This window comes from Calypte anna, chromosome 21 (genome assembly GCF_003957555.1).
Source record: "Calypte anna isolate BGI_N300 chromosome 21, bCalAnn1_v1.p, whole genome shotgun sequence".
Classification (NCBI taxonomy): Eukaryota; Metazoa; Chordata; class Aves; order Apodiformes; family Trochilidae; genus Calypte; species Calypte anna.
The window spans coordinates 6,836,746-6,851,969 of NC_044266.1; the positions used below are offsets into that span (position 1 = coordinate 6,836,746).

At 52.3% G+C, this 15,224-nt stretch overlaps 1 protein-coding gene across 3 annotated transcripts; it reads left to right on the forward strand.

The window, feature by feature from the left end:
• The first annotated feature begins 21 nt into the window (after nt 1-21).
• DRAXIN (dorsal inhibitory axon guidance protein) lies at nt 22-13,519 on the forward strand. 3 transcript variants are annotated; one of them, XM_030463644.1, is made up of 8 exons: nt 213-226; nt 5,486-5,614; nt 6,548-7,029; nt 8,356-8,543; nt 8,745-8,856; nt 9,820-9,909; nt 10,135-10,224; nt 12,415-13,519. In XM_030463644.1, the coding sequence occupies exons 3-8, from the start codon at nt 6,570-6,572 to the stop codon at nt 12,525-12,527; spliced, it is 1,053 nt and encodes a 350-aa protein (XP_030319504.1). In that variant the 5' UTR covers nt 213-226; nt 5,486-5,614; nt 6,548-6,569; the 3' UTR covers nt 12,528-13,519. The 3 variants fall into 3 exon arrangements, with proteins under 3 accessions (XP_030319506.1, XP_030319505.1, XP_030319504.1); XM_030463646.1 differs by lacking the exon at nt 5,486-5,614 and having other exon boundaries at nt 22-613; XM_030463645.1 differs by lacking the exon at nt 5,486-5,614 and having other exon boundaries at nt 23-226.
• Nucleotides 13,520-15,224: the final 1,705 nt, after the last annotated feature.

A 15,224-nucleotide genomic window follows, 5' to 3' on the forward strand; every position in this document is an offset into this window, starting at 1 on the left:
CCCCCTGGCGGCGGGAGGAGCGGGGAAGGTGCGGGGGGGGGGTGCGGGGTCCGCGGGTGCCGCTCCCGCACGGTGCCCCCCGTCCCGCAGGTTCCCCCCGATACTGCGGGGCTGGGGGCTCGGGACAGGGAGCGGGGCACGTTGGTACCTCCGGGCCCGGCTTCCCAGCCCCTTCCCGTAACGCGGAGGAGCCGCTGCGTTGAGCCCCGCCGCGCCCGCCCCGCAGGTGAGCGGGAACGGGATGCGCACCCCTCCCTCCCCGCCCCCAGGAACCCCCCCCCCCCGGGCCGCTCCGCCTTTGTCTCCGTCCTTTGTCTGCCCGGTCCCTGGCCGGGACAGCCTCAGCTCCTGCCTGCGGACACTCCCGCACCCCCGGAGCCCCTCCCAGCCCGCCCTCCCCCCGCACCATGCACCCCATTCCCCCGGGATTCCCGGCGTCCCCAGTTCCTCTCCGCATTCCCCCACTGCCTTCCCCCTGTCTCCTCCTCCCTCCTTCTTCTCCTCCTCCTCCTCCTCCGCTCGGGTTTGAACACCCCCTGCCCCGCAGCAGCTCTGCCTCCCCTCCCGCTGCCCGCACAGCCCTGCCCTGCTCAGACCCCGCAGCCGCCCACAGGTAGGCAGCGTTCCCGCACCGCGCTCACCCGCACCCTGCCCGGGGGGAACGGAACGGGACGGGACGGGAGGGTGCGTGACCCCCGGAGCCGAGCTGGGCTCCTTCGGGGGGCAATGGGGAGTCGGGGGTGCGGGGGGCACTTCCCCACTTTTTGTGCGCCCAGAGAAGGCAAAAGCCGGGGGCGAGGGGGACCCGCACCGCCCGTGCTGCCGCCGGGACGCCCGGGGGGTGCGGTGCCTCGGGGCGCGGCGGCATCGCCCTGCGGGGGGAGCCGAGCACCGAGCCGGGCCGGGACCGGTGTGCGGTGCCGGTGTGTGTGCGGTGCCGGCGAGTGGTGCCGGCGAGCGGTGCGGGTGTGTGTGCGGTGAGCGGTGCCGGTGAGCGGTGCGGGGCCGGTGAGCGGTGCCGGTCCCCAGCCCCATTGTCACCCGAACCGCGGAGCCGGCTCCAGGCTCTCCCGCTCCCGCCGCGGTCGCAGCACGGGGGATGCGGGGGGGGCTTTGGGGTTCGCCGGCCCTCCCGCAAATCCCCGCGACTTCGGGGGTTGCTGCGAGCTCTTTCCCGGCTCTGGAAGCGAAGCCGCCTCGTCCCGGGGCATCGCCCCTCGCCGGTGAGTGCTGAGCCCCCCCGGGGTTCGGGCGGAGCCGCCGTGGGAAGCGGCCGTGGGGGTGAAGGAAGCTTCTCCCCGCGTGTCCCGGGTGTGCTGAGCCGTGGGGTGCCCTGCACCCAGCCCGTGGGTGCCCACGGGTCTTGCTCTTCCTCTGTTGATCAAAGTGAGATCTGGTTTTCTGAATTCAATCAGTTTGGCCCCGGTGAAAGGCTCCTTACAGCCACCAATTCATCATGTGGGGTTTAAGTGACATTTATCCAATTCACACCTGAAGTCTTCCATCAACCAGAGGCCTTCATGGAAATGGGTTTGGATTCCCAGCTCCTCTCCCTTGGAGAAGGTGGCATTAATCCTCCACGTTTTAGCTCCAAGTGAGAATGACATGCAAGGAAAAACGCTGGAAGCTTGTCAGGATACACCCAATCCCTCCCTTCCCGTGAAGACAGGGCCAGATCTCTCCCCCTTCCTCCCTGTCCCACTGGTGGGTGCTTTCCAGCCTGGTGAGCAGTGACCTGTGCTATTGATTGTGGCTCGTTTGTCACCAGGCATTGTGCATCAAACCGGAGAGGGTTTTGCTGCTGTGCTGACAGCAAGTGACTGTATCTTGGATGCTAATCTCAGGCTCATTGCTATTTTAATCTCATTATTGGGTAGGGTCTCCTCTCTCGGATGGCAGGTTGGCTGTGAGGGCTGTGTCAGCCACTCCATCCAGTCCCAGAGGGCAGCAGAGCAGAGGGTGCTGCATATTCATTCAGCTGCCCTCCTGCCTCCCACACTGGGACTTGCTGGGCTGCTCTGTCCCTGGAGGGGACCTTCCTGGGCACTGAGAGCAGGAAAGCTCTGTGATGGTCAGGGTAGGGGATGGGGAGAGGCACAAAGTGACTTGAAGGGTTTGCAAGGTGTCCAAGGAGTGCTGGAGGTGACAAGCAGAGAGCTGCCTGGGTACCCACACGGCTGGGGGGCTGCAGGGAGGGCACTGCCCGGGGCAGGCAGTGTCAATGAGCCCCTGTCCTCAGAGGAGAGGAGGGCAGAGTGGTGCTGATGGGATGGTCTGGGGCAGTGAAAAGAGTCCCAGTTCATAGAATCATAGAATTGGCTGGGTTGGAAGGGACCTCAGAGCTCATCAAGTCCAACCCTTGCTCCACTCCCCCCGTGGTTCCCAGCCCATGGCACTCAGTGCCACATTCAGGCTCTTTGGAAATCTCTCCAGACACGGAGAATCCACTACTTCCCTGGGCAGCCCATTCCAATGCCTGAGCACCCTCTCCAGAAAGAAATCCTTTCTAATTCCAGCCCTTCAGCTGATGCTGAGTGAGCCACAGCTCAGGTGGGTAAGAGCTGCTCCAGAAAGATGCTTTGTGGAGGCACAGAGTTAACTCCTGCTCCATCAGCTCCCTGCAAGGCTGAATCTCTGTGTCCTGACTCTTATGTCACTGGTGCAATTCGTGTGCTAGAGAATTTGTGTCCCTGTCTGCTGTCTGGTGAGAGCAAACCAGCAGAAGCCAAAGGAAAGCAGATGTTTCAGAGGGTGGTGGCAGGATTCAAGTAGCCTCGCCTAAATATCTGCAGGGTGAAAACCTCCTGCAGCAAACCCAGTCAGGAGGGACAAGGGAACTGTGGAGTCAGATGGATATGAAAGGCAAGGCAGGGAGGAAAGGTGTTGATGGATATAGGAAAAGAAAGGAGGAGGCAGCTCTGAAGGGCCACCCAAAAGGAGTGGATCTCTGTGATCTGGGGACTCTGTTGTCCTGAGGATGTCCCAGTCAGCAGCAATAAAATCATTCTTTACAAAGTGAACATTCAGGAAACATTGGGGAGAAGTTTGTTATTGCTTTTGCACTGGTAAGGAGATGAGAGGGCTGCATGTAAGGTTAGCTGCCTGCTTTTGGGGACCCTAAAAAACTGGGAGGGATCCCTTTGAAATGAGAAGGTCTCCTGGCAGATTGTGAATGAAGCCTCCCAGTATTTGCCTCCAGAAACAGAAAAACAGATGGAAAGAGACCCAGCAGGGAAGTGAAATCTCATTTATCTGCACAATGCCATCCTCCTGGCTCCAGCCAGCTCTCTGCATGTCAGCTACCAGAGAGCCTACCCCTCCGTCCCGCTCCAGGCCCATCCATCACCCTCTGGCTCCTTATTTCCAGGGGTCCTGGCACACACAGCTGGGTTTATTGTCTGTCATGCCTGCCACACATCACAGACACACAGCACCCATGGAGCTCCACATACATTTTGTCTCCTGCTGCAGCTTGAGGCTGCCTGGAGCCCAGGAGACCTTGAGAGACTCCTGCCAAAGGCTGAGCTTATCAGAGCCAAAGAGAAATCTGCCCCAGAGTACTTGGGGACTGGTTTGGGGCAGCCCTTGAGCTTACAGACTGCATGTTTGGGGTCTGGGGTGAGAAAGGATTTTGATATTCTCAGGTTCTTGGCTCGAGAGTTTGGTTCCTCTTGGCTGTGATGCAAAGAACATATGTGAAAAGTTAAAGCTCGGGCTGCCATGTGTCATGTTTTAAGTCAGAGATGCAAATGAATGCAGCTGATCTGATGTTCCTGTTTTGTCAAACACAAAACATATGCAGCAGAGGCATTTTCAGAGCCCAGCAAGGTGAAAGAGCTGTGTTTACAGGGGGAAAACATGCCTGAGTTTCTGTGGACCTACCCTGTCCAGGGCTGCCTAGAGAGCAGGGTAAGAGCAACTGTACCAGAGTCCAGAGAAAGAGGGAAGGTTACCCAAGATGAAAAAACCCACCACCTGATTCCCCTCACAGGGTTCTGCCTGTCCTGACCCAAAATGCATCAGAAATAGTGGCTGAGAGACAGCACTGCAAACCAGTCATCAGCCCTGAGCCTGCACCCTGGGTAGCTCTAAGGCTTTATCTTTGCTTTACACGTTTTCTTGCCAGCAGAGAGATGTGGTACCTGCAGAGGCTCAGATCCTGAGGGGGCACAAAGGGAGGGGAAGGTGGAGTGAGGAGGATGGAGGTCTGGTGGGGTGAAGAGCTACAGGGGCATCTCAGCTTGGCAAGGACTGGAGCTGGTTTCTTTACCAATAGATGAATATTAAGAAGATGAATTCTGGGAGTTGTAATGTGGATTTTGGGGTTTTTTCGAGGCGTGTAGGAAATAAATCTCCTTACAAAACCAAACTTCTGCCTTCCTCAGGGCAGATTTTTACCCTTTCCAGAAAGGGTGCAGCAGCAGTGTGAAAACATTGCTGGGACTTTGGGAACAAGGCTGGGGCTAGCACAGGCTTCTCTTGTGGGCTGGGGTCTTGAGAGAGGAGAGGATGGAATTGACTTTGGTGCTCAGACACTGAGTGACCTGAGCACTGAGGAGAACTGGGGATGCTGGGGGTGTTTTCTAGCTGCATTTTACACATTCTATAGAGTAAGAGATACAGAGGAGGTAGGAAGAGGTTTCTGAAGCTAGAGATAGATCAGGGAATGGAATCAAGGGGTCAAGAGAAGGTTGGGACTTCTGTGCCTCTAGCACAGCAGTTTTGCATTAACCCAAGGTACCAAAACGTATCCCTGCACTGGTTTGGTTTGGCTGACAGCTCAGGCCTCCTCTGACAGTGGTTCAGGAGAGGTATTTATCTGCATTATTAATGTAAGGTTCCCAGAGACACAGGAACAGGATCACAGGCAGGGCAGAGATGAGGCAACCCGGTTCCATCCTGTGTCATGCCATGAAGACAGCAGGGCAGATTAAATAAATGCCCCTTACCCTTTGAAGCAGAGCTTCTGTTTTACTGCCCTGCAGCACTGAGAAGCATTCCTGCTCTTGCTGAAAAGCAGACTCTGCAGCTCCTGTGTCTGTCAGGTTCCCCATCAAAGGGTCCCTGGCTGGGGGAGGGAGATGGGAGCCACCTGCCTCGCTTTCCCTTTGCACTTGTTCTCTCCTCCTGGCATTTTGCCTGCAGATGAGAAGGTAAGAGATGCTGTTCCCAGCTCTTTGAGTTGTTCTGAGTGATGGCTTGATCCATCTGGTTCGCTCTGGTTCTTACAGAGAAAACCCTAGGAAAAAAACAATGGATGCAGAGCTTGGGTTTTGCTTGGTTGCTGTTTGTTCCATGGGTTTTGAAGCAGGATTTCAAGTGCTTTTTAAATGGATCTAGCTGTCGGTGGGGTTTTCCTTTGTCCCTGGTAGCTGCCAATAAAATCCTAGTTCATAGTGTGATGACTCCAGCACCTCCTCAATGGTCCTTGAGTAGTGGTTTTGTTTTCCTGTGTGGCCAGTAGAGAGACCTGCTTGAATTTCAGACACTGCATTAAAGAGAAGTCCCCTGTGCTGCCTGCCTGCCTCCAGGAGAGGTCTGGACTCAGCATTTGATCCCAGGCTCTGAGCAATCACAGCTGAATCCTGGAAAAGCAGAATGGGTTGGTGAATGAGTGAGTACAAGCTGACTTGTGCCATGTCCCCAAACCACGTCCCTTAACAAACACTGGGATGAAGGAAGAGCAGGAAAATACTATTGGGAAGTAGAATGAGGAGGAATAGTCTGCAGGCTTTGTGCTGAGGGGTTCTGTCTCAGTGTTCTTTGCACTTAAACTGCCCCTTCAGTGACAGCCTCACCCAGAGGTCACCAGAGGGAAACTGGGACAAACCAGAGAAAACTCAGACTGCCTCCCTGCCCCTTGGTCTTCAGCCCAGCATCCCCTGCTCTGATGAGAGCAAAAGATAGATTTCTCTGCTCCAGCTCAACATTTCCAGTGTTTTTAATTCCCTTGGCCAGCTTCAGCCACCCTGAAGCAGTGGGTGTGTGCATGCACACCCTGCCTGGAGCTGCTGGGGGTTGTTGCTCCTCCCTTGAGGCCACCATCTGCCTCCAGCTCTGTTCATCCTGACATCTTCATTGCAAGGAAAGCAGCTGAGAGGAGCAGCAGTGCCAGGCTCAGGATGCCAACCTGGCAGCAAAGACCCCAAGGCAGGCAGCTGGTGGGTGGGCACAGGAGGCAGAGCCCCTCGGCTGGTTGGCTGTGAATGGGAGGGTAGGGGGGCTAGGCAGGAATCAAAGGGATGTGTCCTGCTGATTGATGGCCCTCATTTGCACATGAAACTGGGACCTTGCAGCCCTGCAGGCCCTGCACGTGTCTCAGCTGCTGTAACTAGGAGGAGGAGAGGAGGAGGAGGTAACCAAGGAGGGGGGGAAAAAAAAGAAAAAACCCACTTCAAGCTCTGGACACCATAGTTGTTTTCATCTGAGTGTCCTACACCTGAATCTTGCTTGTCTTCACAGTTCCTACAAGTTGCTTGCTTATTTTTCTTTTTCCTGTTTTGTCTGTTTGGTTGGGTTTTGTTTGGTTGTTGTTTTTTAATTGCAGGTGAAGCAGAGCACCCAGGATTATGGCAACTTCTTCCCCCACCTCCTCTCCTTTCCTTCTCCTGTGCGTGCTGCTTCTTTCTGACATCAGTCTTGCAGTTTCCCTGGAGCCTGGCACAAAGCTGAAAAATGTCCCAGAGAACAACAACCATCTTCAAAACCAAGAGATGTGGCTGCAGCAGCCCAGGAGTGGGCATCACCACAAGCACAGCTTGGCCAAGAAGGAGAAGGTCCTCTCCGTGCCTTCCCGAGGGCAGCCAGGGGGAGAGGAGACCTTCAGGACGGGCAGTGGAGCTCCAGCTGGGGAAGAACTGGTGGCAGAGGGACAGCCAGCAGCCCTGAAACAAAACAAGGACATGTTCCTGGGGTTTGAATTCCCGTATCCTGAGAGGGACAACCAGTCCCCTGGGGCTGAGAGAGGAAAGAAGCAGAACCGAGAGCATCGGCGCCAGAGCCGCAGGGACAGAGTGAAACAGCACAGGGGTACGTGAGCTCCAGGGCCACCTGGGATGAGTTGGGTCACCTGGAATGAGTTTTACTTGTGTGAGGGCAAGGAGATGGAGCTGAGGTTGAGCCACACGGGTGTGTGGAGGGTGTGGGATGTCTGCCTGCTCTTGGGAGAAATCTGCCGAACAAAAGAGGCAGAAGAAAAAAGGGGAACTCCCGAATCAAGAGGGTTTTATTGCTGGCTGCAGCTCTGTGAAAATGACCTGGGTTTGCCTTACAGGGGGGGCTCAGAAAGTTCCTAGGACTTGGGGGGGGTTGTTTTGGGGTGGCCTGATTTTTTATTTTTTTAATTACTGGTTCAACTTACGAACAAACATGTCCAAGCTATGCCCAGCCTCTGCACTGACATCAAAACATGACCAGAACTAAAACCCGTCCAACCTTCCTGCTTCACTTAAAGATCAGTTTCTTCTCATCAGAAGCCCTATTCTGATGTATGCTGAAGTACAAAAAACCCCAGAAAATGTGTGTATGTGAAACTGCACCCAGTGTTGCTTGCTTTTGACTGGCACTGCTTTCTTTTGCAGGCCAAGGTGTGGGTGTCTCTGTGGTGTGGTGTGCTCAGGGTGGGAAATCCCAAGTTCTGTTCAAACCAGGCAATTTGTGTCCATCTGCACCATTTGACAAGCTGGGTGTCAGCATCCCCAGGGCCCAGCTATCACTCCTCCCTGCATCAGGAAGAAGAGCTCAGTTGTTTGCTCAGGGGACTGACTAAACCCCTCTTGTTAAGTAATACAGAAATGGATGGAACAGAGCTTGGTTGAGGCAATGTTTTCAGACTACAAACAGGCTTTGTTTCTCTGGTTTAACTTATGGTCTATATTGAAATGAACATTTGGGAAAAGCAGGGAACAAACAGGCTGTGAAGATCTTTTGTCAGGTTAGGTAGGTCCTGACTTGAGCTATATTGAAATAATCAATACTAAAATCAAGTAAGAATGTGTTCACAGCAGCTTAATCCATTGGTTTGAAAATGGTTAAACAGGTGTATTTTGTACTTTTTGAGACCAGAAGAAGGAGTCTTTGGCTTCTTAAGCAAGAGACAGACATATCTTCAAGAAGGTGTGATGATGTATGTGCATTAAGTGTGTAATAACCAAGCTCCATATACTCTGGACCTGATTTATTACTTTAATAGCCCATGACTGATTTAGACTGGGCTAAACTGGGCAGCTCAGGGTGGTAGAACACTTGCCAGTGGCTGGATGGAATAAGAATTCCCTTGAACTCAAATCCATGGCACTAGGAGAGAAAAGGGATGAGAAATCTGATGCTACTGCCCCTGTTTCCCTCCCTCTGCAGGGAAAACTCCCGAGGGTGGCCCAAGCTCCCTGTACAAGAAACCTGAAAGCTTTGAGGAACAGTTTCAGAACCTCCAGGCAGAGGAAGCTCCAAGTCTGAGTCCCACTGTGGCTCTCATCACTGCACTGGACCTGGCTGCTTCCACAGAAGAGCCTCCTGTTCTCCCAGCCACATCACCACGGTCACAGGTACAGAGGATGCAGATAACTGCTCTGTGCCTCTGATGCAGACAGAAATCTCCTACAGATAAGGTCCAATTTTCCTTCCCCCCTTGCCCTGAGGCTCAGAAAGCCTTTTCAGGGTCTAAAAGCACCAGGAAAAGTTGCAAAGACTTCAGTGACACTAGAAGAGTGTAATCTGTTGGCTCTTTGGTTTCTTGTGGTTTGCAGGCCCGCCTCAGGCATGATGGGGATGTGATGCCCACCCTAGATATGGCACTCTTTGACTGGACAGATTATGAGGATCTCAAACCAGAAATGTGGCCATCTGCTAAAAAGAAAGGTGCTAAACCTCCCTCTCCTCTTTCCCAAAAGGCATTCTCTGAGGCTTGCCCCACGGTTGGTGTTCACAGGTGTGCTGATGGATGGGAGCTCACAGTGGTGGGGAAAGAGAGAAAAAGCATAAAGCTGGTTGTGTTTGGTGCTCAGGGTCAGGATGTTTCTCATTTGGGATGCAGAGTTTGAAGATGAAGGAAAAATGATAGACGGAGGGTTGAGAAATAGGGAGGAGCTTAGACTGGGAAAGTTTCAGGAACAGCGTGGCCAGCAGGTCCAGGGAAGGGATTCTGCCCCTGTGCTCAGCTCTGGGGAGGCCACAGCTTGAGTCCTGTGTCCAGTTCTGGGCCCCTCAGCCCCTCAGGAAGGAGCTTGAGGTGCTGGAGCAGGTCCAGAGAAGAGCAAGGAGGCTGTGAAGGGATCCAGCAGAATTGCTGTGAGGAAGGGCTGAGGGAGCTGGGGGTGTTGAGGCTGGAGAGAGGAGGCTCAGGGGAGACCTCATCACTCTCTGCAACTCCCTGAAAGGAGGTTGGAGCCAGGGGGGGGTTGGGCTCTTTTCCCAGGCAACTCTCAGCAAGACAAGAGGGCAGGGTCTCAAGTTGTGCCAGGGGAGGTTTAGGTTGGAGATGAGAAAGAATTTCTTTCTGGAGAGGGTGATCAGGCATTGGAATGGGCTGCCCAGGGAAGTAGTGGATTCTCCGTGTCTGGAGAGATTTCCAAAGAGCCTGGATGTGGCACTCAGTGCCATGGGCTGGGAACCACGGGGGGAGTGGAGCAAGGGTTGGACTTGATGAGCTCTGAGCTCCCTTCCAACCCAGCCCATTCTGTGATTCTGTGTGATTGTGTTTGGAGTTTGAGGTTTTGAAGCTAGAGGCTGGTTTTACCCTGGAACAAGAAGATCTGCAAAACAAAACCACTCAGGTGAACTTTTCTCTTAGCATGTTTGGTTTTTTTGGGTTTTTTTCCCCAGAGAAACGCCGCAGTAAGGGCCCCAGCAGTGGCAATGAAACTGTGGGAGCTGAAGGAGAGCCCTGTGATCATCACCTTGACTGCCTGCCAGGTGAGGACCACCTGGGTACAGTCATCCCTCCAAAGATGAGATGGTTTGAAACCCAGCCCAGGTTCTAACACAAGGACCCTGATTTCTCAGTCCTGCTGGCACGAGGGATGGGCAGGGCAGGGCAGGGCATGTTTTGGGGAGAGGTGGTGCTGAACCATGGGTGGCAGTGGCCCTGCATGGGGGAGCAGATCCAGGAGGGCTCTGTCCCTCTTCCCTCTGTTGCAGGCTCCTGCTGTGACCTCCGTGAACACCTCTGCAAACCCCACAACCGAGGCCTCAACAACAAATGTTATGATGACTGCATGTGCACTGAAGGTGAGTTCCACTCTTTGCTCTTTTCCTTCCACCTGGCTTCCCAGTTGGCTGTGTGGACTGGGATTAGTGGTTTAAATGAGAAGAGAGGAGCCAAGCTCTGCTGCCCTGAGCCTCTCCCTGCCACTGCCTCCTGATGTGACCTTTGAGTTATCTTGTTTTCCCCCTTGAAAATAAAAATCCTGGTCTCTACAAGCCTAGCAGGAGCAGCCACACTAGGTTACCACTTCAATGATGCTTTCAAGTATCACAGGTTATGAAAACAGTGTTATTCTTGTTTTACATGACCTAATATGGCTTTCCTGAATGAATTTGAGCTAAACTTGTAGTAATTCAGTAGGTGTGAGCAGGGGACAGGCTTTTGGTTCTTAAAACAACTTCTGAAGAATCCCCAGCAGCCCTTAATGGACAGCTGTGTTATGAAGGTGTTGAGAAGCACTCTTCTGGTCTGAACATGCTGAGGCTGGTTTTACCCTGGAACAAGAAGATCTGCAAAATAAAAGCACTCAGGTGAACATTTCTCTTAGCATGTTTGGTGCCTGCTCCAGGCACTGGGTTTTCTGTGCCAGAAAAAAAACTGGTTGCCAGATTTTGTAACCTGTGTTAGGTACCTAGGGATATCAACCAGGTCACTCACCCACTTTTTCCTCCAGTTAAACAGACTGCTTTCCTGGAGTTCCAATGTTAAATGACAGTCTTCACCTTGGATGTGCCAGATAACACTTGAAGGTCCTCATCAGAGATGTCCTGAGAGATCAGCCTAGAAAAGTGCTGCTGCCAGGCTAATGAGGGCTTTCCCCCTGTCCCCTGGCCCTGCTTTATACTTCATACAAATGAGCATCCTCTGTAGCATTAAAAAGATCCCCAGAGATGTAGGGTCCAGATAAAAGAGACAAGAAGCTTAGATAAGAGCAGAGCTCTCCTTCTGGGAGGCCAGGCTGCCCTGAGGGAGTTGGTAATGAGGGGCAGAAACCCATCTCCAACACAGCCCAGGGACATCCAGTCCAAAGGCTGCTCAGTGACCTGTGACACTGCCTGGGTCTCCTGTGTCCAAGAAGTCAAGGACAGTTTATGGGCTGTCTCATAAAAGCTGTAAATCCTCAGCTTCCCCTGCTCTGGAAGCAAAAAGAGCTGCACTTCTGCCAACCCCAGTGACCAGATCCTGGGTTACTGAAAATCAGGGCTTTTGTGAGACTTATTTTCACCCAGGCTGTACCCTGTGTAGCTAAACTAGCCAGGCATTCTGTGCTGGCTGACAACAGACACCAAAAAATAAACTTATCAGTGCCAGAGACCAATCAGTTACTCTGACCAGAGGCTCCCACTGCCTTTCACTGCCATGGGAGAATATGTACTGATGGTTTTTTTACAACTAAAATGCCTTTTTGTCCCTCTTACTACCCGCAATTCCATACCAGATAGCTTCCTTCAGACCCTGCATTTCAAGCATCCAAAACAGAGCAACTGCAGGAGATGAGCTTTGGATCAGACCTCCCAGTAACAGCACTTCAAAGCCTCTTCCCTCCTGTCCTGAAGCTTCAGGAAAATAAATAGTAAGGGGAGCTCCCAAGCCATTGATGCTGCACATTAAGTCTACAGTAATTTCCCAGTGGAGAGATCACTTAGACAGTAATGGGAAGTAATAGGGGGAAACCAAGCAGGGCTTCCATAAAAATCACTGGAAACAATCGGGGTAATTCACTGGCGTTTCAAGAAGCCAGTGAAACCTCCTGCCTGAGCCAGCAAATCCCAGAGCAGGACAGGGAGCCAAAGGGAAGAGCAGGACCCAAAGCAGGACAGGGAGAAAAAGGGAAGAGCAGGACCCAAAGCAGGCAGGGAGAAAAAGAGCAGGACCCAAAGCAGGACAGGGAGCCAAAGGGAAGAGAGGGACCCAAACCAGGACAGGGAGAAAAAGAGCAGGACAGGCAGCCAAAGGGAAGAGCAGGACCCAAAGCAGGACAGGGAGCCAAAGGGGAGAGAGGGACCCAAAGCAGGACAGGGAGCCAAAGGGAAGAGCAGGACCCAGCAGGCAATAGCCCCATCCCTGGGAACCATCTCACTGCCACCCAGTTCTGGGGCTGTCCCCGGGGCAGAAGGTTTCTCTCCTGAAGTGCTGATGCCAGCAGCTCCCTGGTGTTCCTGCTGCAGTGTTCCCTGCTCCCTCCTGCTGATTCTCCTCTCCCTTTTCCATAGGGCTGCGCTGTTACGCCAAATTCCACCGGAACCGCAGAGTGACCCGGAGGAAAGGGCGGTGCGTGGAGCCCGAGTCGGCCAACGGAGAGCAGGGATCCTTCATTAATGTTTAGGAGGATGGGATTCCTGCCTTGGGATGGTCAGGAGATGGGATCAAGATGTTTATAAACCTAGCAATGGGAATTAGAGGAAAAAAGGAAACGGTTGAAGCTGCAGGCTCTGAACGGGGGAGGCTGAAGCTGATTATAAATTATAATTATAAGTAAAGTGGCCTCAGCCTTTTCCACCCCAGGACTGTGTCCCCCCATCCCTTCCCTCTGCACATTCCTGCCACTGGGATTGCCTCTTCTCTCCAGGTTAGTAAGAGATGCTCAGTACTCCCCTTGTGATGGTCCTGGCAAACGAAAGGCTCTGCAGTTTCATCTCTTCCAAGATTTGAAAGGTCTCTCAAGCCAAAGGGGACATGAGCTTAAGCTTTACCCCTTAACTCCTGCTTGAGAAGAAATGCAGATCCTTCCTAAGGGCCAGAGCAGGAAGCTCGGAGCCTCCAGGCAGGAATCAAAGGTGGGAAAAAGGATCAGCAAGAACCTGCCTGCCCAGGGGAGGGGACACTGTCTGACAGAGCTTTCTCTCTGGTCACTGCTACAGACAGATATTTGTTTCAGAGCTGTTACACACTGCCACTTCCTACCTGTATTTTCTGGGACCATTCAGTGCTACTCCTTCTTTCCTCCTTCTTTCCTTCTTTTTCTCATCTTCTTCCCTTCTTCTTTCCTCCTTCTTTCCTTCCCTCTTTCCTCCCTTCTTTCCTCCCTTCTTGCCTTCTTCTTTCCTTCTTTCCAGGGAACCACTTGGTGTCTGCAAGGATGTGGCAAGACATCCCAGCCTGCAGCTCTCCCTCATTTAGTTATCCTGCCAAGCCTGTTATTTTTAATGATTATTTTTAGGAGCTTTCTGGGGAAGTGATAGTTTTCCTAGTGAGCAAAAAAAAAAGATAAAGTTTTTGGTACCAGGAGCTAGGGACAGGCTGTTCTGTTGTAGTAAATCCTGTAACATGTTGCATGTGTGTTCCCATGAAATGTAAATAAAGATATGATAGATATCTTATGTGCAACTCTGATGCTTCTTTGCCTGCACCTAAGGATGTGGCAGGAGCCAGAAGTGTCTACAAGGGACCTGGCCAGCAGGTAGCACTGATGCCCTTCAGGTAGTCATAAAAAAGCACTTGTGCACTTTTTATTTAAAATCTTCTCTGCTCAAACTGGGGAGCTGTGTTTCCCTGACAGCCTCTGCCTGGGGTAACCAGCCAGGTGTTTAAAGACTTCTTTCTATTACTGCTTAGTGCTAGACTTGAGTGATGCATTGGAGCAACAGGCTAGCTGCATTACACAGGAGTAGTTTTACTAGGTAAAGGTGTTCTTTTCTACTGCTAACACCCCAGTGCCCTGGCTGCTGGTGGGAGAGGGCTCTGAAGCCTTTTTTATTTAGGAAGCTGAAGACATGCAGCACTTTTTGTAGGAACAGAAATATTAATCTTAGTGCTGTGGCCAGAATTCTCTTTATTCTGCTTCCCTGAACCCTTCCATGTTCCACTTAGGCAGACAAAGCTCCATTTTGCACTCCTTTTTTGTTGTTGTTGTGCCTCTCTGCATTGGGTATTCACTCAGATGCAGGCAGTGTAATGGTTTATGGCTCTGACACGATGAGTGCCCTGTCCTGGCTACAGAGCCAGGCTATGAATGCAGTATTAGTTCTGACCCCCACACACCTGCACTGCCAGGAGGCAGACTAAAGGAGGAATTTCTCAAGGAGCATTTAGGCAAATCCTGCCACTCCTTTGGCTGGAGCTATCTGGATTTCTCCCTGCAGCATTGCAGTCTCAGCCCAAAAGGCAAGAGCAAAGGAAAGTGGTTTGGCTCCAGCTCTAGGACACAATTTGTTAATCCAGAGAGAGCAATCCATCCCTCCCTCAGCCCAGCTGTGGAGTGGTGGGTGGTGCTGGCATTGTCAGTGAAAAAGCCCTTAATTGATCACAGCCAATTACAGAGTGCTCAAACCCAGCCTGTGACACCGAGGAGAGCCACAGGCACAGGTATGACAAAGCCAGCTTCTCATACCACACTGCTGCTGAGACAGGAGCACCACAAACCACAAACAGGAGCCTTGGGAGATCCTGGGCAGTGTTTTGGAAAACCCTGTGCTGCAAATGGTGAAGTACAAGAAGGCTTCAACAGCAAGTCTGAACTTTAAGGCAGAGCTTTATAGGCTCCAAAGGAGACTTGCTCCATCAGCTCTTGCTTTTTCAGCTTTTGGTCTGCTACTAACTCTGAGTATAAAGAAGAGGTGATTCTTACCTGATGGGATTAGTTTAATATGCAAGGTAAGTGAAAATTAACCTAATTATTACAAACCAGGTCACACAATTAAGTGGACTGATTGTCACACTGGAGTTTCAGAAAGAGAGCCTGTGTCCAAGACTCATTCTTCTCAGTCTGATGTTCCAGAGGTGAAGCAGAAAGGGTGCAGAGCCATCCTGGTGTGAAAAGAATCAGGCAACCTGATTTATCTGTCAGCCAGCTCAACTTCTGACTTTGCAATTTGCAGTGCAGAGGAAAGCTCTCGAGTAAATAACACACCAAGGTGTGGAATACAAGCCCAGCCTGTGATATGAAACCCTGAGGCAACATTTGTACAAGTCCAACCCCCTTCTGAGTGTAGCAAAGCCTTTCGGTGCCTCAGCAGCTGCAGAGTGATGGTACCAGTGAGTTACATTCAGTACCTTTCCCCAGTATCTCCCAGTCACAGTGCAG

Coding starts and splice junctions, on each gene's coding strand:
- DRAXIN (XM_030463646.1), top strand. CDS start 6,570: ATGGCAACTTCTTCCCCCACCTCCTCTCCTTTCCTTCTCCTGTGCGTG. Junction 8,857..9,819: donor GCCATCTGCTAAAAAGAAAG/GTGCTAAACCTC, acceptor TTTTTTCCCCAG/AGAAACGCCGCAGTAAGGGC. Junction 10,225..12,414: donor TGACTGCATGTGCACTGAAG/GTGAGTTCCACT, acceptor CCTTTTCCATAG/GGCTGCGCTGTTACGCCAAA.